This window comes from Apodemus sylvaticus, chromosome 10 (genome assembly GCF_947179515.1).
Source record: "Apodemus sylvaticus chromosome 10, mApoSyl1.1, whole genome shotgun sequence".
NCBI lineage: Eukaryota > Metazoa > Chordata > Mammalia > Rodentia > Muridae > Apodemus > Apodemus sylvaticus.
Genome location: NC_067481.1, coordinates 25,673,437 through 25,701,187, shown reverse-complemented (window position 1 = coordinate 25,701,187; position 27,751 = coordinate 25,673,437). Strand labels below are relative to the sequence as shown.

Genomic DNA, 27,751 nt, shown 5'->3' with positions numbered 1-27,751 from the left:
GTCCTGCCTGGTTTTAGAGGAAGAGGAGTTTCTGTGCTTCCACATTCACAGTGGCTAGACAGTAGGCTATTGTTCATTTCATAGGAAATGTAAGAAGACTGAATTTGGGTGGGAAAAAGTTAGATACAATGGAGGAGGATTGCTGAGAAATATTTGGAATAGTGTAAGGTTGTTTTACTAGGTAATGGACCCAGTTCTTTCTGGTCCTTACAGGACCACTGGTAATGAGATGGATTGGTCCTCTGGTTCAGAGTAAGAGTGTAAGGAGCCTGGTGCTCTCTGCTATGGTTGGCACAGGTATTAATGGCTTTTACCTTCTTAGATATTTTGGAGAATGGGGGAAATCTCCCCTGGTAAGACAGATTGTGCCCAGGATGTTGGTATCTTTCTGTTAACTACGTTAGTATTTTCTGTCTTTTATAGTGTGGCTGGTACTGGGGACCTATGAATTGGGAAGATGCAGAGATGAAACTGAAAGGAAAGCCAGATGGTTCTTTCCTGGTACGAGACAGCTCTGATCCTCGTTACATCCTGAGCCTCAGCTTCCGATCACAGGGTGTCACCCATCACACTAGAATGGAGCACTACAGAGGTAAGAGCTGCTGCCCCGGGAGAGCCTTTCTTCTCCAGCTTGGCCTTCCTGTCTTTGCTGAGGTAGTCCCTTGCCCTCCTTTTAAAATTATATTATTTTTGTGGGTGGGCCTGAGTGTATGTATATGTACCACTTGAAGAGGGTATTAAGTCTCCTGGAGCTAGAATTATCAACAGTTATGAGCTGCCTGATATGAGTGCTAGGTACCAACCTTGCAAAATACTCTTAACTTCTAAGCTAGCTCTCCAGTCAGTCAGTCAGTCAGTCAGTCTGTCTGTCTGTCTGCCTGTCTGTCTGTCTCTCTGTTTGTGGATATGTGGGGTGCTGTTTGTGTGAGGGGTGGATTTGTACAGGGATGTACCTGCTTCAGGATGCCTGTGAAGTTAGAGGACACCATGGATGTCTTGAATGTGGGTCTGTACCTTTTACCTTGAGGCAGGCTCCCTTGTTCACTGGGGCAGTGTACACCAGCACAGATGGCCTGAACTTCTAGGGAGTTTCTTGCCCCTGCCTCCCATCCTACCGTAGGAGTGCTGGAAACATGGGCTATGGTACCACACCCAGCTTTCCACGGATTCTGGGGACCCAGACTCAGGTCCTTATGTCTGCACTGACCCATCTCCCTGATCCTTGTTTGCTTGTTTGTTTGTTTGTTTGTTTGAGACAGGATCTCATGTAGCCCAGGCTTGCCTTGAACTATATAACCAAGACTGCACTTGAACTGATTCTTGTCCCTGCCACTATGACCAGCTCAAGATTTAATTCTTTTTTTTTTTTTTTTTTTGGTTTTGGTTTTGGTTTTGGTTTTTCGAGACAGGGTTTTTCTGTGTAGCCCTGGCTGTCCTGGAACTCACTCTGTAGACCAGGCTGGCCTCGAACTCAGCAAGATTTAATTCTTTATATAAAAGTAGCAGACATATTCATCTTAGCATGCAAATTGTTTTCATCTTTAACAAATAGTAAAATTATATATGTTCTATATAATTTTAAAAAATAGGACTGGAGAGATGGCTCAGGGTTAAGAGTGCTGACTGCTCTTCCAAAGGTCCTGAGTTCAAACCCCAGCAACCACATGGTGGCTCACAACCATCTGTAATGAGACCTGATGCCCTCTACTGGTGTACTTACATATAATAATAAATAAATCTTAAAAAAAAAAAAAAAAAAAAGCCTGGCAGTGGCCTTTAATCCCAGCTCCTGGGAGGCAGAGGCAGGCAGATTTCTGAGTTCAAGGCCAGTCTGGTCTACAGAGTGAGTTCCAGGACAGCCAGGGCTACACAGAAAAACCCTGTCTCGGGGAGGGGGAAGCTGGCCATGTTGGTGCATGCTTCTAATCTTTTTTTTGTTTTGTTTTGTTTTTTGGCTTTTTGGTTTTTTGGATTTGTTTTTTTCGAGACAGGGTTTCTCTGTGTAGTCCTGGCTGTCCTGGAACTCACTCTGTAGACCAGGCTGGCCTTGAACTCAAATCCACCTGCTTCTGCCTCCCAAGTGCTGGGATTAAAGGCATGCGCCACTACCGCCCAGCTCCTGCATTATTTTCAGTGATACTGTAAGAGTGGCTGTGGAGACTCCAGTCTGCAGTTCCCGGAGTGATTAGGCACTCCAAAATGTGTTCTTTTGTGGGACTTTTATTTTTCCGCAACCTAGGATTAAGTCGCAGGAGGTCAGATTCCCTTTTGCCTTTGGAACTCTGGAGTCTGAGGTAGAAACTTCACAACGTTCTGGGCGTGGGAAAGAAGGCAAGACTTGGTTTGCTTTCCCTGTGGCTGCCCTGCAAGAGTGAGGCCCTAAAGAGGGATGGTGTGCACCCTGGAAGATTTATAAGTATCAATGTGGGAAGTCAGTCCTTTAAGGAGTAGTATACATATGGAAAAGAAAACCGTTGTTTTTTTTAATTTAATTATTTGGTTTTTAAAATTATTTTTAATTCATGCATTTTGTGTAGGCCACCACATGTGTATGGTAGACAGGAAGCCTGAGGGAGGAATTAGTTCTTTCCTCCTATGTTGGTTCTCGGGTGGGGACTCGGGACGCCATCTCTGCTGGCAGCACCTTTACACCGAATCATCTAGCTGGCCCCTCTAAATTCTTTTGAGATCTTTATTTTTCTTTTATTGGTTTGTTTTATGTTTTGGGTTTTCAAGACAGGATGTTTCTGTGTATCCTTGGCTGTCCTGGAACTCAGTCTATAGACCAGGCTGGCCTTGAACTCACAGTGATCTGCCTATCACTGCCTATAGAGTGCTTTGAGATTAAAGGTGTGTGCCATTACTATCCCCCCAAAAATGAGACAAAAATATTGTTTAAAATTTAATGTTGAAGAATTTAGTTATTTAAAAAAAATTAAAATGTTCATTTGGGCAGTGGTGATGCATGCCTTTAATCTCAGTACTAGGAAGGCAGAAGCAGGCTGATATCAAGGCCAGCTCGGTCTACAGAACAAGTTCCAGGACAGCGAAAGCTACCCAGAGAAACCAGGACTCAACAAAAGTCAAATAAGAACAAAACACAAACAAAATTAAAATGTTCAAAGCAGCCTCTCAGATCATTTGAGGTTTTTTGTTTGCTTTTCTTTCTTTTTAACTTTTAGAATTTTGCTACCTAGACAGTCTGTCCTCTATCTCAGATCTTCCTACCTTAGACTCCTAAGTGCCCTGAAGACAGGAACGTGTTCCCACACCCCACCAAAAAAGTTTGTAAATGTTGAAAACTCTTCATCTTCCATTCCAGGGACTTTCAGCTTATGGTGCCACCCCAAGTTTGAGGACCGCTGCCAGTCGGTGGTGGAGTTCATTAAGAGAGCCATCATGCACTCCAAGAACGGGAAATTTCTCTATTTTCTGAGGTCCAGGGTCCCAGGTAAAATTGTAGTTACAGTAATTTGTTGTTGCTTTTTTAAGCCAGAGCCTTACTCTTGTATTTCAGGGTAGCCTTGTATTTCTATGTAGCCCAAGCTGTTCTCTTGCCTCAGCCTCCTGCTAGTTATATTACTTATTAAACCCAGCTAGGATGTGACATCCTACCAGAACGTTTCAGTCCCCAAACAGTGGCAGCACCTAAAGCTGTTTGTCCTCGCTGTCAGAGCAACTGCTTCCCCTCCAGAGTCAGTGACTTACGCCAGCCCTGTTCATTAATCCTATAATGTTGTAATGAGTGATTTCTGCTTCTCTGACCACACGAATAAGATTATTCCCATCTCTGAAGCCCAGGCATCATGTGACATTTGACATCGAGGTGGCTCTTTGCTGCTGTTACAGGCTTCTTACCTCTTGTTGTGAAACTGGGCAGTGTGAGCTCTCCGGCGTTCCCAGGGACAGGGATGTGAGTGGACTCACAGAAGAGCAGTAGGGCGTGGGTCTGCAGGTCTTAATAATTTATTAAGCAGTGCCTGCCATGGGTTTGTCTATAGTGTGCTAACTGACCAAGAGGAGTGGCTTGTTGTGGTTTGGCATGTTGACATCTCCACTGTGTTGACAACCGGACTTCTCTCCATGTGGGAGCACTGTCCTGGTCTCGGCTTCACTAGTGTGATCACAGCCAGCCAGCCCACTCAGGAAGTCGGCTCTGGAAGACCAGCCTGCTCTCTGGCAGAGGTGGTGAAGGAGTAGGTGAGAAGAACTTGGTTTTAGCATTAGGTAAGGGAAACTTGACAAGCATGTTTATGTGAGGACTCTATAGGATGCAAGCAGAACTTAAAGTGAGAGCTTCATGCTTTCACTTTGAATCAAATTAGCTTCCTGAGCAGGGTGCCAAGAAATGCTCTGCAGTGTAGGAGTTGCTGGGGTGCCTCGGGCAGAACATCAGGAACAGGATCGGGCCAGGTGACAGTGATGTTTGTATAATGTTGGTGATTTAAATAAGGCACGACAGGGTGTGAACTGTATTAATTCTCACTTCATTTGGTATTTGCTGCAATGCTGCCAACACCATTGGGGCTCATGTGTTTGTCTTAGTTGAAGGAAAATGTTAGAATTCTTCATACAATTGACTCTGCTTAGCAGTTTTTAACATTTGTGGATATGATGGCTATTTATTTAACAAACATTTATTTGTAACTCAGTATAGAAAGTAAGCTAGTTGATGTCCTGAGGAACTCAGCTGTAAGGAAGGGATGGTAGACTGACATAGGCCCAGGGGATGAGCTCTGCTTGCTGCTGGTCTAGGCGACTCTCAGCGAGGCATGCGTTTACTCAGGAGCATCTCTGCTTGCGGAGACTGAGACTTGATGGAGTCTCAGGCGCCGCCAGCACAGCTCTTTTTACCACACAAATGTGCTTCATCTTCAGAAATTGCAGCTAAGATTTCTAATATTATACACCAGTTAGAGTTCATATTATTGGCTACTGTTTATTGAATGCCTACTAAGAGAAGGTCAAGTTTCTAATTTAAATATCTCTTAATTCTTATTAAGAACTCAAAGTTAACTAATTGATTAATTAGTCTATTAAAATTGTAGATAATTTGGACAGGGCATTTAGCTTAGTTCCCCAGATTCAGTCCCCACACAACCCAGCATCTTGGGCAAGCTCTGAAGTGGAACCACATTCTTGGCTGTCTATTTCTTTCTCTGTATTTTATTTGCTTTGGGAGGTGGTGTCTTGTGTATCCCACGTTGGCTTCAAGTATACTCCTTAGGTGACCCTGAACTTAGGACTCAAGTATACTCCCTAGGTGTCCCTGAACTCAGCACTTACTATGTAGGCTAGACCAGTCCTGAGTTTGTTCCAATTCCCCTACTTAGCCTCCTAAGTACTGGAATTATAGGTGTAAACTGCTATACCTTGAAGTGACAAATATATAAATAAAGCACAATTGAATGAGATCTTGTCTCAAGAATATTTTTAAATAAAAAATTGTTCTGCTTGGAATGAACCTATTATAACCTCCATGGTTACGATATGGTTCTCTGAATTTCCTGTGAAATCATTATTCTATCCAAAGGATTGGTTGATCCAGTTTGGATGTTTTAAGATGAGGAAGTAAACTATAGCAGATCCTAAGTATAACTGAGAACCTTGAAGCCTGCCAGCCGCTGCACACCCTTCCAGCAAGACTCCCTTTTGTTTACTTGGTTTTTCCTAGGCAATGTCGTGAAGCCCTTACTGGCCTCAAACTGACTATTTAGCTGGGGAAGTCCTTGAACTCCTGATTCTCCTGCCTCCTCCAGTGCTGGCATAAGTGTGCATTTTTCATTTTTCTATTATCAACACTGAGATTATTTAAATACCTTTCCCTATACCCTAAACTTTAGTCTTACCTCATTTTACAAGTTTGATGTCTTTTAAATCTCTTTCTGAGTGAAGGTTTTTCTATAGCTCTGGCTTTCCTAGAACTTACTAAACCAGGCTGGCCTCTCAAACTCAGAGACTCACCAGCCTCTGTGCCACCCCCTCCCACCCACCCTGTCCCCAGTTTTGGTGTTAAAGTCATGCATGCACCACTACACCCAACTTTAAATCTCTCTTTAATTTGTAAATGTTTTTGTTTGTTTTTTAATTTTATTTAGATTTATTTATTTCATTTGTATCAGTGTTTACCTGAATGGGTCTTCCTGTCTCAGCTAAAATCATCAAGTGTACTTTACACAGCCATGCTCAAGGCATACAGTGATTATCTGTTAAATGACGGTGCTGACTATCACAACACCACCTCTTGCCCTTTATAGGCTCATAACCATGTTATATATTATATTACATATTATATTACATATTATATATTCTAACTGACTTTAAAGGTCCCCATTGTCTTTAACAATTTCATCTTTTTTGGTTTTTCAAGACAGGGTTTCTCTGTGTATCTCTGGCTGCTCTGGAGCTCACTCTGTAGACCAGGCTGGCCTTGAACTCACAGAGACCCACTGCCTCTGCGAGTGCTGGGGTTAAAGGGGTGTGCCACTGCCCAGCCAATTTCATCATCATCTTTTTGTTTTTTTGTTATTTTTGGATGTTTTTGTTTTTGGGTTGTTTTTTTTTGTTTGTTTGTTTTTGTTTGTTTGTTTGTTTGTTTTGGGTTTGTTTTGGTTTTTTTTTTTTTTTTTTTTTTTGAGACAGGGTTTCTCTGTGTAGCTCTGGCTGTCCTGGAACTCATTCTATAGACCAGATTGGCCTCGAACACAGAAATCTGCCTGCCTCTGCCTCCCAAGTACTGGGATTATAGGCGTGCGCCACCACATCCGGCTAGGAGATCTCTCTTTAATGGCGCTGGTCTCTTTAACAATTACAGCTGCTTTCTCAGCACCAGCCTGAATGCTTTCTTGTTTTGAAATTTCCTTTGCCAAACAAATTAGTCCATTAGCTTTCTACTTTCTCAGGTTCTTATTGGAGGCACATTCTTGGCTAAAATAGCACATTAATGGCCTCTAGCCCAATTCCTGATGGAATCCTTGTTCCCTCTGGACTCTCATGAGTAGGTCCTCACTGTCTCAGTGTTCGTGCAGTCTGAGTCCCCACCAGAATGGCCAGTTAAGCCAGGCGGTGGTGGCGCACACCTTTAATCCCAGCACTTGGGAGGTAGAGGCAGGAGAATTTCTGAGTTTGAGGCCAGCCTGGTCTACAGAGTGAGTTCCAGGACAGCCAGGGCTACACAGAGAAACCCTGTCTTGAAAAAACCAAAAGAAAGAAAGAGAGAGAGAGAGAGAGGGAGGGAGGGAGGGAGGGAGGGAGGGAGGGAAGGAAGGAAGGAAGGAAGGAGGGAAGGAGGGAAGGAAGGAAGGAAGGAAGGAAGGAAGGAAGGAAGGAAGGAAGGAAGGAAGGAGGGAAGGAAGGAAGGAAGGAAGGAATAATGTATTAAAAAGAGTGCGTGCTGCTCTTGAGGGGCACAGTTGGCTCCTGGCACCCACATCAGGTGGCTCCCAGCTACCCAGAACTCCATCTCAGGGATCCAGTTCCGTCGTATGGGTTCTCTGGGTGTATGCGCACATCCGTACAGTTAAATAAAAAGTGAGTTCTAGACCACCCAGGGCTATACAGTGAGACCTTGGCTCAAACAACAACAAACAAAACCCCCAAACGAAATAAAAATACTATAAAGTAAAACATCAACTTAAGAGAGAAAATCCTAATTTTCTTTTTGAAATTATTCTTATTTTATGTATGTCTTAATTAGATGGCATTGCTGTGATGAAACACCATGATCAGAAGCAACTTGGGGAGCAAAGAGTTTAATTTGACTTCCCTATCCTAACTCACAAAGTCAGTCCACTGAAGGAAGGCAAGGCAGGACTCAAACCAGCTGAGAACCTGGAGCAGGAGCTGATACAGAGGCTGTGGAGGATGCAGAGGCCGTGGAGGAGGGCTCCTTATTGGCTTGCTCCCTTTAGTTTACTCAGCCTGATTTTTTAAAAAAATTATTTATTTATTACATGTAAGTACACTGTAGCTGTCTTCAGACACCTCAGAAAAGGACATCAGATCCCATTATGGATGGTTGTGAGCCACCCTGTGGGTGCTGGGATTTGAACTCAGGACCTCTGGGAGAGCAGTCAGGCTGAGCCATCCCTTTACCCCAATCCTTCCTCTAAAGCACTGACTTTCCTGTGTTAATGATCTTGATCCTGTCCTTCCTCCCATGCTTCCCTCCCTCCCCTCTCCCTCCCTCCCTCCCTCCCTCCCTCCCTCCTCTCCCTCGAGCTACTTGGCTTGCTTGCTTTCCAGCACTGGGGAGGCAGAGGCAGAAGGAGCCTGGCCTGGGCTATATGAGACCTTTTCTCAAGAATAAAAAAACCTAAAGAAGGGGACGGAAGTGGTGGCCGAGGAGTTAAGAGTGTTTGTCGTGGGGCTGGAGAGATGGCTCAGAGGTCAAGAGCACTGGCTGAGTTCAGTTCCCAGCACCCAAATGGTGGCTCACAACCATCTCTAGTGGGATCTGATGCCCTCTTTTGACATGCAGGTATAACATGCAGACAGGCACTCATACATTATAAATCTTAAAAAAAAGTGTTTGTTGTTCCTTAGAGGACTGGGGTTTCTCTTCCCAGTGGCTCACAAATGACTGTAACTCCAGCTTCAGGGGATCTGACATTCACCTCTGGACTCCTAGGAGGGACACACACACACACACACACACACACACACACACACACCACTAAAAACTAAAACTTAAATTAAAGAAAAAGTTCCCTGGATGGGGAAAGAGGAGCGAAGCTTTCAGACAGGAGCCGTAGTCTGACAGGTGAGGTGTCTGCAGTAGGTGGTCACGTAAGTCAGAGCTGGCTGTCATAGGGAATCTTCATCAGCAGGCCAGGGCTCAGAGTCCCCTGACATGGAAGTTCCCCAAAGGGTTCCAGTGCTGTGCTCCTTAGGTGGAGCACTGCTGTGGGCAGGCTGCCTCTCCTAGTGCTCTGCTTTGAGCGGGGTCTCTGAATGCAAAGGTACCTAGTGTCTTCATATGAAGTGGAGGTAGGGACATCTCTTTATGGTTTTGAGTTGATTGTTTTTTAAGATAAAAAGAAAAGTTTTCTTGTTTACTAACAGGGCAGTATGGCTGTTTTATGATTGATTGGCTTTTGGAGAATGTCAGTTGTCAATAACTATGACATGGGTTTTGGAGACAATCTACGAGCTTCAATTCCTCTTTTCCTCAGGCCTTCAATCACAAAAATTTAAAAGCGTTTGAAATTAAACCCCAGTAATGGTAGAATTTTATTTTCTACCCAGTTGTGTTTGCAATATTTCTTTGGATATGACAGTGGCTAAGAAAATAAGAAAATAATTCCTAGCTGGGTGTGGTGTCAACACACTTTTAGTCCCAACACTCAAGTGGCAAAAGCAGGTGGATCTCTGAGTTCAAGGCCAGCCTGGAGCCTGGTCTACAGAACAAGTCCCAGGGCAGCCAGAGCTACACAGAGAAATCCTATCTTGAAAAACCAAATGTGAGAACACTGTAGCTGTCTTCAGACACCAGAAGAGGGCATCAGATCCTCTTACAGATGGTTGTGAGCTACCATGTGGTTGTTGGGACTTGAACTCAGGACCTCTGGAAGAGCAGTCAGTGCTCTTAATTGCTGAGCCATCTCTCCAGCCCTCTTCTCAGTCTTTTTAGTTTGTTTTCCTTACTTTCCATAGTCCCTTCGCTTGTAGAGACAAGAGCATTACTAGTTCATTTGCATGTGTTTAGTCTCTGTCCTCGGTGACTTTCTGTTCTGTGGCATTGACTGTGGGGGTTGGGCTTCCCCAGCACAGGGGCTCAGATCATGTCAGGGTGTTGCTTGGCCTGGAGGCACATGTGGGCAGGCACCTGAGCACTGTTGCATGAGGCCCGGCTTGTGCAAGCTGCTGTAGTTGTCTTTCAGAAGCATCATCATTCTTGTTCTTGTAACCCAGCCTAACGAGGGGAGAAAAGTGCCGAGCTGGTCCTGCCTGGCCCGAGTAGACAGATGCAGGAGTGGCAGGCAGCCTTGACACCGCTCCACCTTCTGCCTGCCCTCCTGCTTACTAGTTGCAATGCTGTGGAGCTTTTCAGAGCTTGCATACCTACCAACACGTCCACTGAGAGGGCTGGCCTTTGAACACACCACTCTTTCTGGTAATAAAAGCTATTCTATTCAAACCACTGTACCTCTGAATATCCAGAACCCTGATCTTTAAGATACTACTAAATAGAGCTGAACAAGTATCCCCGTCCCAACATGGGGGCTTTGGATTATTGTCCTTCCCCAAGAACCTCAGGCTTTGGCTTGGCCCCATGGAGCAGACTCTAGCTTGGTCTTGTGGGCCATTTTCCACAATGAAGAGTGATTCTGGAAGCCAGGTGTTGGGGCTCACATCTGCGGCCCCAGTACTCAGGAGGCTAAGGCAGGAAGATTGCTTTAGGTTGAGGCTAGCCTGTTTCATAACCTATGCTATGTAACAAGACCCTGTATGAAAGAAAATAAACCAAAATGTTGCTGGGGAGGTTATCAGAGGACACGAAATTCCCTTAGTAAAACATGGTAGTGGTGCTCTCGCAGATGGCCCTTTGTGAGGGCCTTTAGCACAGTATACATGAACTGTGAAGCAGCACCATGACACCTACCCCAGCTCTTCCCCTGGGAGCTGTAGTAGCTCTTCCCCTGGGAGCTTCATTATTCTCGCTGAGTATCTCCCTTTGGTTTTATTCTTGAAGGACTGCCACCGACTCCAGTACAGCTGCTCTATCCAGTGTCCAGATTCAGCAATGTGAAGTCCCTCCAGCATCTTTGCAGATTCCGGATCCGGCAGCTTGTCCGAATAGATCATATCCCGGATCTGCCACTGCCTAAGTACAATGGGGTTGTCAGGGTTTGGGGGTTGGGGGGAGTACGTGAACTAGAAATGGAGGAACCTTTGAAGCTTGCAAGTTGCTCCTAGAGGCCAAGCCTGGCACAAAACATTTGTAGGCAGTGTTTTGATTCTTCATGTTGTAGCACTTAGGGAGGAAGATGTGTGCCGGCCTTGCTCTGCAGGCCATGGCAGAGTGCTGCAGTAGAGTGAGAGAGACAGAAGTGTGTAAGACGGGAAGGTGAGAGTGTCACGTTGGCAAAGGCTGCTCAGTAGTCATACAGTATGAAGGAATGGATGGGGAGGGAGGAGGGCTCAGCAGTCACAGTTCCTGAGAAATGTCTCTCTAAATGGTACACTCTATGTCTCCCTGTTTTTCCGCAGACCTCTGATCTCTTACATTCGCAAGTTCTACTACTATGATCCTCAGGAGGAGGTGTACCTGTCCCTAAAGGAGGCGCAGCTCATTTCCAAACAGAAGCAGGAGGTGGAGCCTTCCACGTAGCAGCGAGGCCTGCCGTTCACCATGAAGGTAGGAGCCTGCCTCTTCGTGAAGCCCAGGCACTGGGTTACTTCATGACCCATGAATCTGTCTGATACTCGATTCTCTAATAGGTACATGACTGCATTTGAAGGCCTTAAACCAGTGGTTCTCAGCCTTCCTAGTGCTACAACCCTTAATACAGTTTCTCGTGATGATGTGCTGACCCCTAACCATAAAATTATTTTTATTATTATTATTGCTACTTCATCATTGTAAATTTGCTACTGTTAAGAATTATAATAAAGGTATTTTTGGAGATAGAGGTTTGCCAAAGGGGTCTCAACCCACAGGTTGAGAACTTCAGCCTTATAGAGTATTTGCCAAGCCAAGTCTTTCTAAGCTACAGTTGTAGATTCGATTCATTTCTTAGATCCTCTCTGAAACTAGAAAGTGAAAAGAGAGCTGGGACGTACGTCAGCGAGAGACCACCGCCCGGCCTGCACGAGGGTCTGAGCTTGGGTCCTAGTTACTACTCAAAAATGTACTTTCTTTACCAAGCTGAGCATGTTATATACCTGTGATCCGAGTACTTGGGAGTTGGCAGCACAGAGGATCAGAACTCAAGGCTCTGTAAGCGTGCAAGCTCATCCCTGAGCATGAGCTAGGCAGACACAGTGGGACTGCGGGTTTGCTTTGGCTGATCTGCAGGACGCTGCATGTATGATGCAGAGAGCAGGAGCCCAGTGGGGAGGTAAACTTAAAGGAACTAATGGATACCTTTATTTTCAAAAGGCGTGCGTTGCAGTAAGAGTTTTTCCAAGGCTCACAGCTTGAGATGGGAATGAGAAAAGCAGCCCTGTCTTTTCTTTTTTTGTTTTGTTGTTGTTGTTTTTTCGAGACAGGGTTTCTCTGTGTAGCCCTGGCTGTTCTGGAACTTACTCTGTAGACCAGGCTGGTCTTGAACTCAGAAATCTGCCTGCCTCTGCTTCCCAAGTGATGGGATTAAAGGTGTGTGCCACCACCGCCCGGCCCAGCCTGCCTTTTCTACACCACAAAGTAAATGTTTGAAAGAATGAAATGGGCATGGTGGCACACACCTGGAATCCCCGAGTTGAGGAAGTGGAGGCCATAGAATCAGGGGTCAAGGTTGGCTTTAGCACCATAGCAAGTTTGAGGCCAGCTTCATAAGTCCCTGTTTCAACCCCACATTCACATCACAAAAATGAAATGGGGTGTGGGGAGGGAGGAGAAGGGGAGGGAGAGAAGGAGCAAATGGTATCTGGAGCAGGGCTCTGCAGCAGTAGGCGGCGCACACATGCTGCTTCTGCCCAGGACCTGAGCTCACTTTCAGCACCCATGTCCAGCACCTTACTCGTGTACAGAGCCATCTCCCACTGCCCTGCTGAGGTCCACTCAGGGTCTGTAGCTTGTCCTGACACTGGTCTGTATTGGGAAGTCTCACCAGGCTCTCCAGGCAATGCCTAAAACCACTTCTGGAGCTATTGTACAACTCTATGATTTATTTTTGACAGCACCTGATGAGCTCCTGATTGTCCTGCCTGTATCCCCTCAAGTTCTGGGGTTATAGGCAAGCATCACCATACCTCTATGCTGGCAGAGTCTGACTAGTTCTTTTAGTTTTGTTTTCTAAGATTTTTCTTTTTATTTAATTGTGTGTGTGTGTGCGCGCGCGTGTGTGTGTGTGTGTGTGTGTGTGTGTGTGTGTGTGTGTGTATGTGTGCACGCGCATGCATACACATATAAGCACAGGTGCCTATTTAGTTCAGAAAAGTCAGATCTCCCAAACCAAATTCAGGTTCCAAGACCTGAACTGTATCTCTGTTTTTTCCTCTAACTAGGTTTCCACTCCCCCATCCTAGGGTGTCACTGTATCACACTATACACTACCATGCCTGATCTAGTTTTTGTTTTTCTTTAGTTGTTTAAGATTTATTTATTTTATGTATGTGAGTACTGTCTTCAGACACACCAGAAGAGGGCAGCAGATCCTATTACAGATGGTTGTGAGCCACCATGTGGTTGCTGGGATTTGAACTCAGGACTGCTGGAAGAGCAGTCAGTGCTCTTAACCACTGAGTCATCTCTCCAGCCCTTGTTTTTGTTTTTTGAGATAGGGTCTTCCTATGTAACCTTGGCTGGTCTGGAATTCAAGTTGGCTTTGAACTCACAAATATTTGTTTGCCTCTGTCTCCCAAACTCTGGGACTAAAAAGCACTGCCACACCTGGCTCAGTTAGTACTCAAGTGACCATTGGAAGGTCGGCTGAGCCGGGAGCAGCGTTTGAGGAGTTGTTGCCCGTGGCCATGCCGGCTACAAGCTCCTGCTCACTCCATGCCAGTGGCATCTGCCTGCCAGGGCCGTGTTAACTCTGTGTCCCCTTACTCCACTCCGGGCCATGTTTCTAAGCGCTGACTACTGGGCTACTTTTGTGTTCCTTGGTCCTGTCCGCACACACAGCTACAGCAGCCTTAAGGTGGACTTAAAGGGGGCTCTGCTTTCCTGAGCTCATTGCTCTCTTTTCAAAGGTGTGTGACAGCTGAAGAGTTGCTGTGCTACATGCTTTCTTTTAAAAAACAAACAAAAGCAACAAAAACCCACGAAGCTCTTTTATGCATATGGGTATTTTGCCTGTATGTATGTGTGTGCCACATCCGTGCCAACCACTCATGGAGGCCAGGAGAGGGCATCAAATTCCTAGAACTTACAGTTACAAACAGTTACAAACAGTTGTAGACTGCCAAGCCCGGCTAGGAAGAGTAGCCAGTGTCCTTAAAGACTATGCATTCTTGCCAGCCCACCATTTTTTCTCTTAGGCTAGGTAAACTTTCTGTGTCTCCTCTAGGCCCTGGGAGTCCTCGATCCTGTGCTGTTAGGGAAGGCAGGTGAGCCATGCCGGTAACTGTTAACAGGGCAGAGGGCAAGCCAGACAGAGACCCAGAAATGATGGCTGCCGAGCTCTGACTCAAGGGTTCCAGACTGGATGGGAACTGTCCAGATCTTCAGTTACAGGCAAATTGTGTGTCTTGGAAGTGGTTCCTAGCATGTTGAAGGGTTTAAGTGTCTGGGACGGTTTCTCTGTGTGGTGGTTTTACACAGAGCGAAAGTTAGGGCAGGAGCTGGGTTTGAGGAACATCTGTAATCCCAGCACCTCAAAGATAAAGGCACTTGCCTTCTTTCTTTTTTTTTTTAAAGGTTTTATTTAGTTACATTATTGTGTGGGAGTGTGTAGACATGAGTGTGGGTGCCTTGAAAGGCCAGAGGAGGGTGTTGGCCTCCCTAGAACTAGAGTTGCAGGTACTTGTGACCTACCAGAGCAGTGCTCTTAGCAGCCGTCTGTTCCCATGGGGCCACCCTGGGCTTTGTAGCAGGTGTCTTCAGTCACTGAGCCATCACATCAGCCCAAAAGGCTTTTCTTTTTGAAATAAGGGCAGGATTGGGCTATGCAGCTCTGGCTGACTTGGAGCTCATGAAGACCTCCCTCTCTCCCTCCCTCCGCCTTTTGAGTCCTGGAATTACAAGTTTGGTGCCACTCTGCTTTTTATACCAAGATATGGTTTCAAAAGTAAACCGGTCACAATGGGGAGGTAGTAGGGAGCTAGAAGGAACATCTACTGGATACTGCTCCTTTGTTAAGTATTTCTGTGTGTGTGTATGTCTGTCTGTCTGTGTCTGTCTGTGTGTCTATGCCTTTGTGATTTAATGTACATCCATGCATGCAGGAGCCTGTAGAGGCCAAAAGACTAAAAAAGGGCATTGGGTCCTCTGGAACAAGTCACAGTGGTTCACAAGCCATTTTATGGGTGCTGGGAACCAAGCCCGGGTCCTCTGCAAAAGAAGTAAGGGCTCTTAGCCCTGAGCTGTCTTTCCAGCTCCCTGCTGAGATGAGATAGGACCCTTCATTAGAACTAGAACGTGACTCAGTGAGTGCTGAGCCCTACAGGAAACCCACATCAACAGGAGCACATTCAGGAGGCCTGGGGTGGGGGGCTCCAAACAGCATCATATGGAAGGGTGCTGCCAGACTGAACACACCAACACAGGGCGGCTGAGAGCAGTCCTTAGGAGGTTTCCCATGGAAGAGTGTTTATGTTCTTCGTGACTTTGTGAACTAGAACAAGGACCAAGATGAACAGAGGCAGCTGCCACATGTGCTGTTGTTCAGCGTCTGTGGAAGCATGTGGTGGTCCAGCTGCCGCTCTGCCTTGGAGCTGCTCTTCTCCACCCGTAGTGGTAGTCAGTTCTCCCTCCCTCCCCTGTGGCTGACTACTGTTTGAACCGCTTTGTTTTCTTTCCCTTTTTACCTAGGCATTTGAAATCCAGGCTCCAGTTTGAAGAACCAAATGAAGCTACCACAAAAGAAGAATCTGGCAGAAAAAGAAGAGTGGGTTGTGATTCCCGGCACAGAACTTGGTTCCCCTGCAGCCCTGGGGCTTGGGAGAAGCACACAGCCATCCTCCAAGTGGGGCCCCCCACGCCCCAACCCCATGCACCCCAGGACGGGATGAGCTCCTTGGAAAACTGGAAGAAGTCTTAACACTGTTTCTTTTTAGAAGTTACGTTTTAGTATTTACATTTCTCAGTGAAAGGCAGCTGGGGTCTGTACCCAATGAACTGAAGGTGGTGTTGGGGATGAGTAGGTCAAGGGAAGGGTGCAGTGAGGAGGGCTGGTTGTTCAGCTGGCGCCAAAGGCCGCATTGAAGCTTTTCCGTGAACCTGGAAGAAGGCTGGGGGAAGCCAGAGAAGTGCAGAAGACTGAGATTGGAAGTTTCTGGAAAGGTGTCTGGTTCTCCTCTCCAGCTTCAACTGGAGAGGGTGGTGAGGGGTCTGCTGTTCCATTCGCTACCACTCCTGTCCTCTCAAGAGTTACAGACCTGATCTCAGAATTGCCTCTCATGGAATTGGTGTGCACTTTGTTGACTAAACTCTTTCAGCTTAGTGACCTGAGGCAAACCCAGTTTTCCCTCCCCTCAGCCCTTCCCCGCAGTAACTGTGGATTTCACTTTGGTCAAACCAGCACTGCTAGTGCTTCTGCCAGCTGTGCAGGCAGTGGTGTTTCTCATCACGTGGGCAGTTCAGAGCTCTAATCCTGGACTGCCAGGGCTTCACCCCCACTATCAGCAACCCCATGCCTGGAGCATGCTTCCAGATCCTTTGTGGCAAAGCATACCCACAGCTAAGGAGCCAGTGTCACCCCGCCTGTCAGCTAGTGAGAGGAAGTGTGGAGGAAGTGAGAAATAGCTATTGTGCTCCAAGAGGAGCCCGCGCGTCTCAGCCTTAACGGGATTTCTGTAGTGCAGAAAAGGCATGGCGTCTCATGATCATCGACTTGTCAGTGTTGTCAACCCACCCCTGAGATGGAGGTGGCAAGGGCTTCTTCATTTGCCCATGTTCATTCTCGCAGCCCAGACATTTCCTGAGTCAGACCCCGGTGCCTTTCACCGCTGGGAACCTGTCAGATGCTATTTTGAAAGTTGCCTTTCAGATGGATGGGAGGGAGGGAAGGAAGAACTTTGGTGCGTGAGTAGTCTTTGTGTCTGAAGCTGGCCACATCCAGTCATTAGTCACATAAGTTTGCTGTGCCACAGAACTACTCAAGATGGACAGTGAGGCCGTTGGGTCTTCATTACTCTTAACCCTGCAGTATTCCATGTGATGGCCGTTTGAGTTCCCTCTGTTTGTGTCTGCCTCAGATGACAAAGTGAATACCGTCAGGCTTGGGGTTCCTGATGGTGGGGGTGAAGCCCTGTGTCTAAGTAACTTAGAAAACTGTCCTATTTGGAAAGTGGCCTGTGGGTTCCCTCTGTGCTTGGAGTCACCTTCCTCCTCCTCGAACTAAACACAGAGATTGCTTTCTCAGCTGGCTGTAAAGAAATTGAGCCCCAGAGTGAACTGTAGACGCGCCAGTCCAGCACCCTTCTGACATGTCTCGTGGTCAGCATAAGGTCATGATTCTGAACTTGGCATACCTGTAAGTTCTGCCTCTGCAGGGTACAGGCCACTTGGCATCTTGTAGAAAGGGCCATTTTGTATTGGAGCCCAAAATCTAAAGTCCACAGAGGCCTTCAAGTGGTTAATATTTGCAGTTCAGAGAGATTGTTTGTTCCATTTCAGCCCCCACTCCCCCCCCATGATATAAAAGTTCATTTCAGCCTGTGTTTGCATTGTTTGCATGGCTGTGAGCTTGGTAGTGTGGAAGGACGTGAGGTAGAAGACAAGAGCCCTGTCCTGAGGGAACTGGAAAGTGACTGTTACCCAAGAAAGAATTGGAGCGTTACTCACTGTAGCAGAAGATCAAGGACCATCTTTAAAGACCGAGTGGGCATGATCAGGGTAGACCAGATGGTCTGGGAAAGCTCTGGTGATAAGGCTTGTAGGTGAGGACACTGTGACAGAGACTCAAGCTAAAGTACAGAGCAGAAATATGTGGCAAGTGTGCAGCTGCCTACGATCAACAACACCAGAGTCTTACTGGGCCGCAAAGGTCTAGACCGGAACTTCCCGGGTGTCGGATAGGTCTTAAGGCTTGGGGGAATGAGGTGTGGTGGGGACAAAGCCATCAGTCAGCTACGCCTCTGTGGTCCTGGGGTTACCCATGGAGAATTTCTATACTCAGGTGTAAACCAGACCTGCATGTAAACCAACCAGAGCATGGCAGCCTCACCCTCTCGGTCCTGGGAAAGTGTGCTGTGCTGTGCTCATGTGCTTCGATGTACCAGCCACAACTGGCCTGACCGTTCCTCAGCAGGACGGGCCTCAAAACAGTGTGGGAGACAGCTCTAGGCGGCATGGCCTGGTACCAGGAGGCCTTGGTAGAAGGGAATGAACGATTGGGGAAAGCAGTTGACCTTGTTGACTACTGTAGGCTGGCTGGAGAAAGGAGGGAGCACGACCAGAGTCATTGGCCTTCATCCTTTGCAGATGGTGGGGCAATGCTAATGGAAATGCAGTCCTCAGAGGGAACTTGTCTTTGGTGGTTATGTGCCAGTCACAAACTGGGAAAGGCAGTCACTTCTAGAGACCTGCTGTGGTTTTCTGAGTTGTGGTTGGGGGAGTCACTACTCCTAGACATAGCCTATATAACCTTCACTCGTTCATAACTGATCTACTGTAACCTTCCTCAAGCCGGGTATGTCAGTGTAAGCTAGTGACAACTACTGCTGCTACCTTGGGTTACTTGAAGTGTGGTTTGTGCTGGCAGTGCAGGCATGGGGGAGTAGGAGCTGTGGGCCCAACTGTCTTGATTGGATCATAGGTCAAGTAAATATGGACAGCAGCGCTAGCCTCTTGAAAAACATAGGCTTGGAAAACATCTCATAGTATCTGTTTTTCCTGTCCCCTGTCACTTGGACTAAGCCTCTGAGGCCAAGCAGTCTCCCTCTGATGCAAGTCCCCTGAGGACTAGGAAACAGATCAGAGTATAGCCCTAGCAGTGCCCCCCTCCCCCCCCAGCTCCCTTTCAGCCTTGCCTCCTGCTCCTAGGAGGGCGTGGCCTGCTTGAAACCCCTGTCCCAATGGGAAGTAGGGACAGGAAAAACTTCCCCAGGTAAGATCTTCCTTCCTTCCCTTGTTGCTTTTTCTTACTTTTGATCCCAGAAGTGAGAGGCAGAGCCAGTGAGATGGAAAGAGCCAGCACTGGCCTCTGACTTCTGAGGGGAGCGAGCAGGCAGGCGAGCGCCCTCTTTTGTCAGGTCTTGTCTGCCATTGGGGTGTTGGGAACATCCCCACTAGCTGGGACTAGGATTGGTTTTCCACTTGAAGAGAATGGCATGCCCACTGTGTGGAGGGAAGGAGCTCTGAGTTAGACATTTTCCCTATGGGAATCCTCTGGGTTTGGTTTGTGGGGAGAGGGGAGTAGATGCGTGGTTTTTATTTGTAGTCATCAACACAGCTGTCCTTACACTGATCTGTGCTATTGCATACGTGTAGCCATCTTTCTTTTCACTGCAGCAGTGTTTATCAGTAGTTCAAAATTATTTATTTGCTCCTGGGGAGTAAAACCTTTTTTATTAAAAAAGAAAAAAGAAAAAAAAAAAAAAAGAAAGGTGTGCCCCATTATGATAGCTGTAGAATTACTGGGCCACAAGAGTCACATCTGCAAGTCCCCTGTGGTCCATCTGTTTTGGCTTTGGAGCCCTCGTGCTCAGTACAGTGTGATAGGGGCCCTTCCTTGAAAAAGCAGAGAACATTTTGGGAATGAGATTGGGTTGAATCACTGAGAAGGCTCTGGGGACGTGGTACTGCAGTTGAAAATAGAATACTGATTCTGTAATCTGCCAGAGAAAGGAACCTTTCTTCACATGCAGATTTCATGTGTCTTTGATCTTTCATTGCTTCCTGGTGTCCTGGGTAGGGGTCACATAGTTTCTTCTGGTGTCCCCTATCTTTCCTGTCCATTGTCCTGTCCCTTCCCACTTCATCTACCTCCCAGAAAGCCAATCCTGCATGCTGAGTGTGTGACATGCTTTCACTCCATCTCCTCTTCAGAGGGTTTTAGAGGGTCCCTGGAGCTGCTCCCTGCCCCTCTGGTCCCTCCTCAGCGTGCCAAGAGGCACCAAGGAGCAGACAAGCAGCCCGGCAGACAGCAACACTGGATCGCAGCTGGACTGTGATGGCAGCTGCTCCTGGGGACAGACAGGGAGGACAAGACCCTCTTCTTCAGTGCACTTGCTGTGCTCTGTGGGCTATGGGCTGATCTGACCACTCCTCCATCCCTGGTGCTCCCAAGAGGGACAGGCAAGATCCAGGCACCATTCTGGGCAGGCCAGACATCAGGGTGCTGCACGGGTGCTGCACGGCACGGCACAGGCACGGACTGCTGTGCATTCTGGTGGGTTTTCAGAAACTCCGTGCTGAGGGGTGTCACTCTGGACACAGTGTGGTTGGGGGTTCTTCACCGCCGTCGGGGAGCCCACAACCACTATGTCCTGCTTAGCCACCCCTGCCCTCCAAGCCAAAGCGTGGCCTGGCTTTTGTCTTCCCATTCAGTTTTCCTCCTTTATTCTCCCTTTTTGTGCTTAATTTATTAAAATAGTTGCTGTATAATTTATTTTCATAAAGTATAAAAAATAACTAAATGGTTAAAATAGACTTGCAGGCCAATCTTAAATGGGGGTGGGTCTGGGGTGGGATGGGGAGAGGGAAAGATGTTTTGATATAAACAAAACAAATGCACTTTGGGTGTGTTTTGGTATTTTTCTGGGCATAGAGGGGTGGGTGTTGGGATGTCCCTGTAGATTAGTTCCAGAGTGGGGTGTCTGTAAATACTGTACTAATAGGCATGTGTGACTCTTGTAAAGGGACATTAGTAGCTGCTGCAGGTCCTGTTTGGAAACTCTGTGTATAATTCCCGGTTTTTTGTAAGTGTCAGTGCGGGAGACATTTGACTCTTGTGTTTGTATCTCCTTTTTATGATTGCTGTACCGACCCATGTCTTTTTGGGGAGGGATGAAAAGAGATTTGAAATAAAAATGTTTAGAAATGATCTGTTACTTGGCTTTGTGTTTTTAGTCTCTCTCCTGACTCTCCACCCTCTGTCAGGCATGGGGTCCCTGCACTGGCAGCCAGCAGGACATACCCAGTGCTGTCTAAAGCAGGGGTGTTGGAAAATTCCTAAGACTGAAACAGGCCACTTCCCAGAGCTACTCTAGGAAGTGCAAGAGCGTTCTGGAGAGCCTTGGGGAGGGTGGGCCGGTGCCCAGAGCCTCCTTGGCTGGGTGGGCGAGCAGCGGGCGAGCAGAGGCTCCGTGTGGACCGGCACATGTCACCGGCAGCAGCCATCCTGGTAAAGCTGCTTGTAAGGCTTCCTGGTGGCTTCTCAGCTTTGCCCTCCCAGCTCTGGGGCAAGACTGGTGCTTTCCTTAATACCTCACTGTGCTCTGGGAGCCGCTGTAACACCTATCCACCCTGCTTCCGGGCCCATGGTGCTACCTGGAAAGTGTCTGCAGGCTTCCTGCTGAATTGTCTGGGAAACTGCTTCCCTAGGCGAAATTACAGGGGAGGGGGATCCTGGGGGAGGGACCCTGGGAGTCGTAGTCCTGGCTGTTCTGGGACTTGCTCTATACCAGGCTGGTCTTGAACTCAGAGATTTGCCTCCCCGCCTCCCCCGCCCCCTGCCCCCAGATAGCGTTTCTCTATAATCCTGGCTGTCCTGGAACTCACTCTGTAGACCAGGCTGGCCTCGAACTCAGAAATCCTCTTGCCTCTGCCTCCCAAGGGCTGGGATTAAAGGCGTGCGCCACCACCGCCCGGCCAGGTAGTCCCCTTTCATCCAAACAGTTTCAACAATTTCCCAAGAGGTTTTGCCTCCTGTTTCCATCCTCCATTCTTACAACAACAAGAAAGAAAAAAGAAGAAAATAAATAAAAATTAAAAAAAAAAATCTCAGGGCTGGAAAGATGGCTCAGTCTAACAGCACTTGTTCTTCCAGAGGACCCAAGATTGGGTTCTCAGCACCCACATGGTGGCTCTCAACCATCTGTAACTCCAGTTCCAGGGTGTCTGATTCTTTGTTATGACCTCCATGAACCCTAGACACACGTGGTACAGATACATGCATGCAGACAAAACATTCATATACATAAATCTTGAAAAATAAAATTCCGCCGGGCAGTGGTGGCGCACGCCTGTAATCCCAGCACTCTGGGAGGCAGAGGCAGGCAGATTTCTGAGTTTGAGGCCAGCCTGGTCTACAGAGTGAGTTCCAGGACAGCCAGGGCTATACAGAGAAACCCTGTCTCCAAAAAATCAGAAAAAAAAAAGGTTAAATAGGTAAAGGTACTTGTTGCCAAGGCAACCTGAGTTCAATCCTTGAGATCTATGTGGTGGTGGACTTGGATCCTGGAACCTGGAGCCAGCAAGACTAAAGGAGAAAACTGACTTCTGAAAATTGGCCTCTGACAACTCCCCTAGCATACACGCGCGGACACACACACACACACACACACACCAGAGTACAAGTCAGATGGAGACAGAATGGAATAAGGAGCTGGGACAGAAACCATGTTGGACTGGAAGCAAGCACAGGAAGGGTTCTGGGCTCTTCCGGCCAGAGGAGAACCCAGCATGTATGAGGAGGTTGGAAGAGAGGAAATGGACAGAAGCTCTAGGCTGCAATCACACTGCCAACCCCTGAACTCCCCTGACACCGGGTTGGTTTTCACATGAGAGAGGCAGGGCACGCCCTTCTCTGAAGCACCTAGGATGTCAGCGTCCACCTGTAACAATCCAGGCTGTGGTTAGCCAAACTGAACTGGGCAGTGAATCCTCAACAGGGAAGGGAATTCCGAGGCGCCGTCCTTCTGGACACGGGACAGGAACTTCGCATCACCTGGTTCGGGACTCGGGCTGGGGGCGTGGCGGCGGGGAGTCGCGGGGCTCGGGGCTGGTGGGGGGGAGCGACGGCGAGGTTGCGAGGGAGGAAGAGTGGGCGTAGCCGAGTGAGCCTTCGAGCCTCTCCTGCCACCTAGTGGCTGTTCTGAGCCAGGCCACCCAGCAGCACTCTGGGATGGGTGAAGCTGGGATAAATATTCACAGCATCTCCATTCCTCTTCTATGGCCGGATTGCTGCTTGGCTAGTTGGGGAACGTGGCTTATCCAGAATCTTCTCCCTGACGCGAGGAACAAAATCCCTTTCTAAGATGCAGGAAGAGCCCTGGTTTTTAGACTCACTGGCGATGTATAGAGCTGAGACTGACAACCCTATCCTGTTGTGGTGCCAACCTCACAACCTGCCCCCCACCCCCACTCTCCGGCTTGACGATGGCCAGTTACAGATGCTGGGACCCTGCTCGGTGTCATCTTAGGATTCGGTGTAATTCTCTAAATATATCTTGTTCTGTGCTGGCCCTTGGGTCTCCCCCAGCCTCCCTCCCCTCCTCCTCTGGAGGATTTGCCCTCTTGTTTCTAAGATGATAAGAGACAGCAGGCACCGGAGGCCTGCTGGGGAAGGCCAACAGGGCCTGTGCATCTCCTGGGTCTCTTGTCTAGCCCTCGCCTAAGGGAGAAGGCGGCTTGTACTGAGGTCTTCATTGCGTCTGTCAGGACTTCTGCCTAGGAAGCAGATGCAAAGATCTGGGGAGGGGCCAGGAGGGTGAAGAGCTTCAGGAGGGATCCGGTAGTCAAATGAAGGGGGCGGGGCTTGGGATGGGCTGTGACTCCCGAGTCAGGGGTCCCGGGACACCTGTGTACACTCTGGTGCCTGCCTGACACCCACGTCACTCCCCAGGTCTGGCAGCCTCAGCTGCACCCGAGCAGATTGCATCATGCTTGGCTTTGTTCTCTAAGAGAGCAGGTGCAGGAGCGCAGCCTCTTCCCTCGCGTCCTTTCCACTCCCTCCCAGGCCTCCCTCCTTTCTCCCTGCAGAGCTCTCTACTGCCTATGAGAGGGAAGAAGGCAGAGTAGGCTATATCACTGTGGTCCTCAAAAAAAGCAACACCAGGTGGCAGAACAGGATACGGACTATGAGAACTAAGTGACAAGGTCAGAAACGTTCTCTTGCTTCTAAAGCTAAAAATAGCAAACTGAATTCATCCGACCCTTGTAGGAAGTATGAAGCTGCGTGGGGCTCATTCGTGCGGACCTAGAGCTTCCTGCCCATATTTTTGTATAATCTTTTCTGCAATCCTGTGAGATGGGGCCACTGTCATCTGTTTTCTGCCAGAGTTCAGAAAGGTGACAATACAAGACCACTCAGGCAGACCTTGGTCTTGAATCTTGGTCTGTTTTCTGTTTTCCTTTAGACAGACTTAAAGCATGACTGTTGGAAAATTCCATGCTGACTGGACCTGAACATTTTTCTTTAAAAGGGGGCTCGAAACTGGGAACAGTGACTCATGCCTACATTACGACACTCGGAGCTGCAGGGGGAAGTGCCATGGGTTCAAGACCAGCCTGAGCTTCATAGTGAGTTTGAGGCCAGTCTAGGTTACAGAGCAAGACCTTGTTTAAAAATGTAAGAAAGCCAAATGGGTGGCAGAGTGCCCAGCATGCCCTTCAGGAGACAAGGATGCCTTCTTGTCTCATAATTTGAGCAAAGAACTAATGTAAGCTACCTACTGAGAAACCTGACTGTGCCAACCCGGTTGTCCACTGCTCCTTCCCTCTGGAGGTGCTGCAGGCTCCGATTTAGGCAGGGTGTGAAAGGGTACAAGTGTGTCCAGAGGTGCTCCCTCTCACCCCACCCCTGCCACCCCTGCCACACCCCCACCTTTGCCCCCACTGCCTCTGCCAGGGAAGTTAGTTGGGCTAGTAGGGCTGCATATAATGCTCCCAAAGGCTGGGCAGAGATGGTAAGTGGTATCGTTCCTTCTCTTGATAAGAACGACTTGTAAATCTTTCTTTGGTGTTCAGAGTGTGGGGAGAGTTGGGAGGTTATTTACTTGTTTTCCCCATGACAGGGTTTCTCTGTGTAGCCCTGGCTGTCCTGGAACTTGCTTTGTAGACCAGGCTGGCCTTGAACTCAGAAATCTGCCTGCCTCTGCCTCCCGGGCACTGGGACTAACTGAGTGTGCCACCACTACGCCCGGCTTTGGGGTGTTGAGAATTTGACATTGGACTTTTGCAACCAAGCTGGCATGAATTTGGCTAATAGGACTCCATTTCTCAGGGCCAGACCTGCATATTTAGGAGTGAACCTTGCAAAGCCCTGGGCAAGCAACAGCTTTTTCAGCAGCTTTGGAAATGCGTGGCTACTGCTACCCTGGGTTTATTTCCTGGCCATTGAAAGAAAAAGAGAGGGAAGCCAAGGGGAAAGAACACAGCCTGGCTTCTGCAACCAGAGTCCAGCTCCTCCGGCGTCTGGGAGAGGCCAGTTGGGGGGGGGGGGCGCTTGCCCGATGACACTCCTGTCTTCTTAGGCCAGGACAGACTTCATATAGAGGGACAAAGGCTCGATTGACCCCATAGCGTTGTGACAATACCCAAGATTGCCCTTGCTCCCCAGGCAACCAGCATGGCCTTCGGGTAGCAGACAGTCGCTATGAGGCTACCTAGATGGCATGGTGGTGAAGCTGAGAGAGGCCACAGTCAGCTGGGGTGGGGGGAGTGGGGAGTACCTGTGGGGGGCAGGGCTAGCCAGGAATTGATGTGCATCTGAGACCCTACTGCTATCCTTGGAGCAGATGTCCTCATATCCTGCAGTATAAAGGCCTGGGAGGGGCTAGAGAGTCCAACCGCAATACCAAATAAACCAGCCGAATGCTCGCTTGGGCCTCCCTGCCCCCATAGGCCCTTCACGCCCCAGCCTATAAAGCCCCCTTTGTCTGGTAGGCTGAGGTCTTAACTCTCCATTTTAGCTTCCCACTCCCTTCTCCCTCACCCTCTGGTGCCTGACACAGAGAGGAGGACTGGGTCAGAAACGTGAGGCCAAGTTCTTGTCGTCCCCGGACACCGGCTTGGGCATCATTAGCCAGCTCCTTCGTAGGAGTGTTAGAACCCTCCCCCCACTGCATTCGGGGCAGGTGAATGACCTCCCTGTGCTCTCTGGAGCCCACTCTTTTCTTGGAGCAGAACACCCACCCCACTTATGCCTATTCATGTGATGTCTGCCTCTGTCTCGGTTTGGTCCTGCTCTGTCCGTGACGAGGGACACCTTGATTTTGGTTGCCAAAGAGGGAGTCCCCTTGGCACACTCTTCACCAGGGTTGGTGGGCATTGTGCTTTCATCAACTGGGGTTCAAACGCCCCTTCTTGGTAGAGGGTAAACAGGTCATCATCAGGGTTGGCACATGGCTGGGCATGGCATGTTAGGTGGGCGAGAGGAATCTCCATCCATCTGTGCTCCCCACCCCCATGCCCCAGCCAAAGTCCTTAGGGCACATTTACAGAAAGGCTGGACCTTGGCAACAAGGAACTACCCCTGCCAGCTGCCCGTTCTCGCTGCCATCAGCCCGTGGAGCGGCATAGTGCCTCCCTGTGTGCAGCAGTCCGTGGGTATGTCTGCAAGGCTCTCGATTGATTAAGTGGCCCACTGCCATTTGGGCCACCAGGTCAGCTCTGCCACCAAGCTTCTTAGCTCTCTTGGCCAAACTCCTCTCTGGAGCCTGTGAAAGGAGAGGTGGGACCCTTTTGACTAGCCTGAGGAAAGTGGCAAGGGTCTTCCCTTGGAGCAGAATCTTCTCCCCACTGATGAGACCCCAGGACAGGCAGGCCTGGATGTAGAGGCAGGAGAAACCCTTGGATGTGAGAGGCTCCCGGGATGCACTGTGTGTATCAGTGAGACTCCGCGCAGCTGGTAGCGGGTGTCTGCGGGTGCGAAGTGTGAGCTCGTGGAACGCGGCCCCCACCCGGGCTGGGGGGGAGACGGCGGAGCCCGCGGAGGGGCGGAGCCTGCGGCGGGGCGGAGCCCGGGGCGGGGAGGGTTGGGGCGGTAGAGTCCAGGCGCTCCTGGCGTGGCTCGCGGTCGCCGGGTGCAGCTGCCCGGCCAGAGTGCATGGAGGGGCCGCCGCCCCGTGCGCCCCTTGGGGCCGGCACGCGGAGGACGGCATAGCGGTCACAGCATGGAGCAGGTCAGCGGATGCCGGATACGGGCGCGTGTCTGAAAACCAGGGCGGCGGGCGCGGTGACCCGGCGAGGGTGGGCGAGGCGGGAGCAAGGGCCGGACCACGAGGGAGGGGTGCGGGCGCGGGAGCTCGGGGCGGGGCTGAGCTGGAGGAGAGGGATGGGGCCGAGCGACACCGAGCTGGCGCACACATGCACACGGCGCGCTCTCGGGGCACTCCCCCATCGCTGAAACCAGGGAAGCAAGCGCAGAGGGTGCACTCTGCACCCCTCCCTACATTTAGAAGCCCCCATCTCCAGTCGGGAAGGGAAACCCTTAGACCTTGCTCGCTAAACCTAGGGCTGAGGGGACACGGGCTCTACAGAATGGAGGGGTGGCTATACAACTCCGTTGTCCCCCAGGTCCCCACCCTCCTGTGGGACTTCAAGATACAGCGGCCCTTCCCCCCTACGTGTCAAGGGACTTCTCCCAGCCTGTCTGCCTCTTCTCCCAGTTACAGCAGCTGCAGCAACTGCCGCCACCATTTCACGACAGTGAGAAGATAGGGTGGGCTAGAAGGCTCGCCACATGCGCCCCAAATGCAGCACTGCAGCCCTAGCCAGGTGGGCGGCTGCTTGCCTCTTACCCAGGTTCCAGGAATGGGACTGGGGTGTGGGCTAGGTTTAGTGGCCGGGGACCGGCCCCTTGCTAAGAGCTGTCACTCTACAAGGAGCTCTGCATACTCCCCACCCCCACCCCTGAGCCCGGCCAGTCAGGCCAGTGAGTAGGAGGCTCAGATTCTGGCTCTAAGAGGGGCAGCAAAGGGTGGGGTGGAGTGCCCATGATGCTCCTAGTGATGCTGTTTCTATGGGGTCTTTGGGTGGGGTTTGGAGTAGTAGAGTTGGCTTTTCTGTCACTAGATGTGCCTGGAAATGATGAACTCA

The 27,751-nt window shown here is 49.2% G+C and overlaps 1 protein-coding gene across 2 annotated transcripts in view; it reads left to right on the top strand.

Moving 5' to 3' along the window:
• Socs7 (suppressor of cytokine signaling 7) overlaps positions 1-20,813 on the top strand; it is a 37,878-nt gene extending 17,065 nt beyond the window's left edge. For both annotated transcript variants that reach the window (XM_052194835.1, XM_052194836.1), the window contains 5 exons: positions 424-592; positions 3,323-3,451; positions 10,694-10,829; positions 11,212-11,359; positions 15,638-20,813. In XM_052194835.1, the coding sequence (XP_052050795.1) occupies positions 424-592; positions 3,323-3,451; positions 10,694-10,829; positions 11,212-11,332 (555 nt within the window). In that variant the 3' untranslated portion in view covers positions 11,333-11,359; positions 15,638-20,813. The remainder of the gene's footprint in view (positions 1-423; positions 593-3,322; positions 3,452-10,693; positions 10,830-11,211; positions 11,360-15,637) is intronic.
• Positions 20,814-27,751: the final 6,938 nt, after the last annotated feature.